Source organism: Procambarus clarkii, chromosome 14, assembly GCF_040958095.1.
Source record: "Procambarus clarkii isolate CNS0578487 chromosome 14, FALCON_Pclarkii_2.0, whole genome shotgun sequence".
NCBI classification, from domain to species: Eukaryota; Metazoa; Arthropoda; class Malacostraca; order Decapoda; family Cambaridae; genus Procambarus; species Procambarus clarkii.
This window is the reverse complement of record NC_091163.1, coordinates 4,739,688-4,742,536: the sequence shown is the minus strand read 5'-3', so window position 1 is coordinate 4,742,536 and position 2,849 is coordinate 4,739,688. Positions and strand designations below refer to the sequence as shown.

The following is a 2,849-nucleotide window of genomic DNA, read 5'->3' as shown; positions in this document are numbered from 1 at the left end:
TATGCACCCCATACCCATCCCGTGAGCTAAGTAGTTGATGTAAATACTATCCTTTTTCAGGGGTGGGTTGACAATTGAAGAATGAAAACAAAATAATGAACTACACTTACCTTTAACCAGCATGGCTACGTCATGTGGATGGCTGAGGAAGTTAGGGTCAATGTTGGGTGGTTCTCTTGGGTCCCGGGACCTGAGGGTGACTGTCCCCCGACTCTTGGGGTGGACCAGGGTCGGTCTCATGCTGAAGGCTGCCTTGCCGTATATACTCTTGAAATACTCCTTAAATTTCTGGAAATTTTTAATTGAAGAGAATAGAAAACATTAGAATTGCCAATGGGGTTTTTCCCCCGTCCTCTTACAAGTAGCGTCGCTTTTCGCTCGTATGCGCTACGACTAAAAATTGGCGTATTAGGAAATGGAAATTCATTTTCCAAGTGAAATGAACCCTCAACAGCAAGTTTTGGGTCCTCTGCTAGGTTAGGAGGGCAGCAGGTTCTCCAAAGGTTTCAAAAGGTCATGAAAACTGTTAATTTAAAGTGTCCTCCCTTAACCTAACAGCCTAAGCCAGAAGACCCAAAACAGAAAACAGGACAGTACGTCGCTTTCGCGAGCCGCTTTCAATTTCTAGTACGGCAATTTTTAGCCTTAGTGCGCATACGAGCGAAAAAGACCTTATTGTGTAAGGACGGGTTGAGGTTAGGAGAGGAGAGGACACTTTAAATTAAACGCTTTCTTGACGTTTTGAGGGGCACCGCTCCTGTGCCAGGTAAGTCCACTACGGGCTCACCATAGCCCGTGCTACTTGCACCGCTCCTGTGCCAGGTAAGTCCACTACGGGCTCACCATAGCCCGTGCTACTTGCACCGCTCCTGTGCCAGGTAAGTCCACTACGGGCTCACCATAGCCCGTGCTACTTGCCACCGCCCTGTGCCAGGTAAGTCCACTACGGCTCACCATAGCCCGTGCTACTTTGCACCGCTCCTGTGCCAGGTAAGTCCACTACGGGCTCACCATAGCCCGTGCTACTTGCCCCGCTCCTGTGCCAGGTAAGTCCACTACGGCCTCACCATAGCCCGTGCTACTTGCCCCGCTCCTGTGCCAGGTAAGTCCACTACGGGCTCCACCATAGCCCTTGCTACTTGCCCCGCTCCTGTGCCAGGTAAGTTACGGGCTCACCATAGCCCGTTCTACTTGGAACTTGTTCCGAGTAGCTGAATCCTATAACAACATGACGTTTTGAAACGGGTGGACGGGCTGTGTGGTAGCCTTGATGTCCCTCTGGAGGGTGAACCTGTACCTCTTTCCACAACCATGGCGGCATTGTTTACATTTATTAAACAGTTTATGAGCCCCGAGACAATGCGAAGTTGTTATAACAATAATAACCTTGGGCTGTGAAATCTCGAAACTCGTCAACTGTGTGATAAGGATCAAGCCGTCGTGATCTTGGAGCGATGAACAGGTTTCGTAAGTGAATATTTATAGGCTTGATGAATCCTTATCCTGAGCAAATGTACAGTACTTACGATAGGCGCTGTCGAACACTTAACACGTCGAAGTACTAATTGGAATGTAAAGTATTCGTAAAGCTAGACCGTAAAAGTGTATTCTGAGCCCGAGACATTCAAACCGTCCTCACCCAAATTTTAACAGCAGTTGCTGTTGGGTACATAACCAACATGATCGGATTGGAATAAATAGGATGACACATTGCCGAAGCTACTTCTTCCCTTACTAATTTTGCCATATAACGTTGCCTACAAGTAGAAGGTTGGCCAAAATGTGGCCTGCCTTCATATATCTTCACAAGGAGTCACTCAGAACCACGTAGTACATGGGTCAGATCAATTCTGACATGCACAAAAGCAAGCTGGAGAGTGTCCAAAGGTGCGCTACCTGACTGGTTCCAGGATAGTGACGAACACAATATAGTCATCCTTTTAGTTCCATGACATTTGAATAGTACTGTAGCGTGATAGGCGAAGCGTTTTGTCGCGCAAAATATAAAACAGATTTTGATGCGCGGCTGAAAATCCAGTTTTTTATTATTATTATTATTTTCTACCACAGACGTGGCCACACATTTACAATGCTAACCAGCATATATACATTTTCTTCTGTCCTCCATGGACAGGGTGAGAAATTTGTCAAACATACAGTTCAGAGATTTATTGAACAACCACAGAAGGTGGTCGTAGTGCTTTTAAAATGTTAGGCTCAGCTACATTGAAAATCCAGGTGACAGCTGAAGGATATACTCACTTGCCTATCCAGTCCCCAGACCGCGGGGTAGAGGGCGCCGCTGTCCGCCGTGGTGGCGACGCTGCTCAAGAACAGCTGGATATCCGGCTGGTCCGGCTCGCCCTCATCACCAACCTTCACCCAGGCGTTGACCAGCTCGGCATTCACTGTTGTCAGAGGACCTGCCGACCAGTCAAGAAACATAATTGCTGCACCAGGATTTACTAACGGCTGGAAGTAGAGTAGACCTAACAGACTTTTTTGTCTTTTAGCACTAATCTAAAAGATTTAGATTAGGAAGGCTGAGGGATTTTTCTGGAATTAGTGACTTATTATCAGTTCAGGCCTCCTAAAATGAAAGTACTTATAGTAACTATATGGTCGATAGTACAAAAAAGTCGGGATTGACCAATATCAAGTTGACTTTCGTATTACTGAATTTGAACAAACCGGAAAAGTTATATCTATGTTACTAATAAAACCTATAACCTAACCATTTTTGGCCTAATAAACGCCATCTGAGGGTACATATATGTGCTATAGCAGCTATACTAAGCCTCAGTATTTAAGTTTGATTCATTAACTTTATTTTTTCCGGACTGTCCAAA

General features: G+C 45.7%; 1 protein-coding gene across 1 annotated transcript in view; it reads right to left on the bottom strand.

Moving 5' to 3' along the window:
* Positions 1-2,460, bottom strand: part of LOC138364703 (glucose dehydrogenase [FAD, quinone]-like) — a 12,003-nt gene extending 9,543 nt beyond the window's left edge. Inside the window, exons 1-2 of the mRNA XM_069324684.1 lie at positions 2,263-2,460; positions 111-288 (exon numbers count right to left, since the gene is read on the bottom strand). Of these exons, the coding sequence (XP_069180785.1) occupies positions 111-288; positions 2,263-2,445 (361 nt within the window). The 5' untranslated portion in view covers positions 2,446-2,460. The remainder of the gene's footprint in view (positions 1-110; positions 289-2,262) is intronic.
* Between the last annotated feature and the right edge of the window lie 389 nt (positions 2,461-2,849).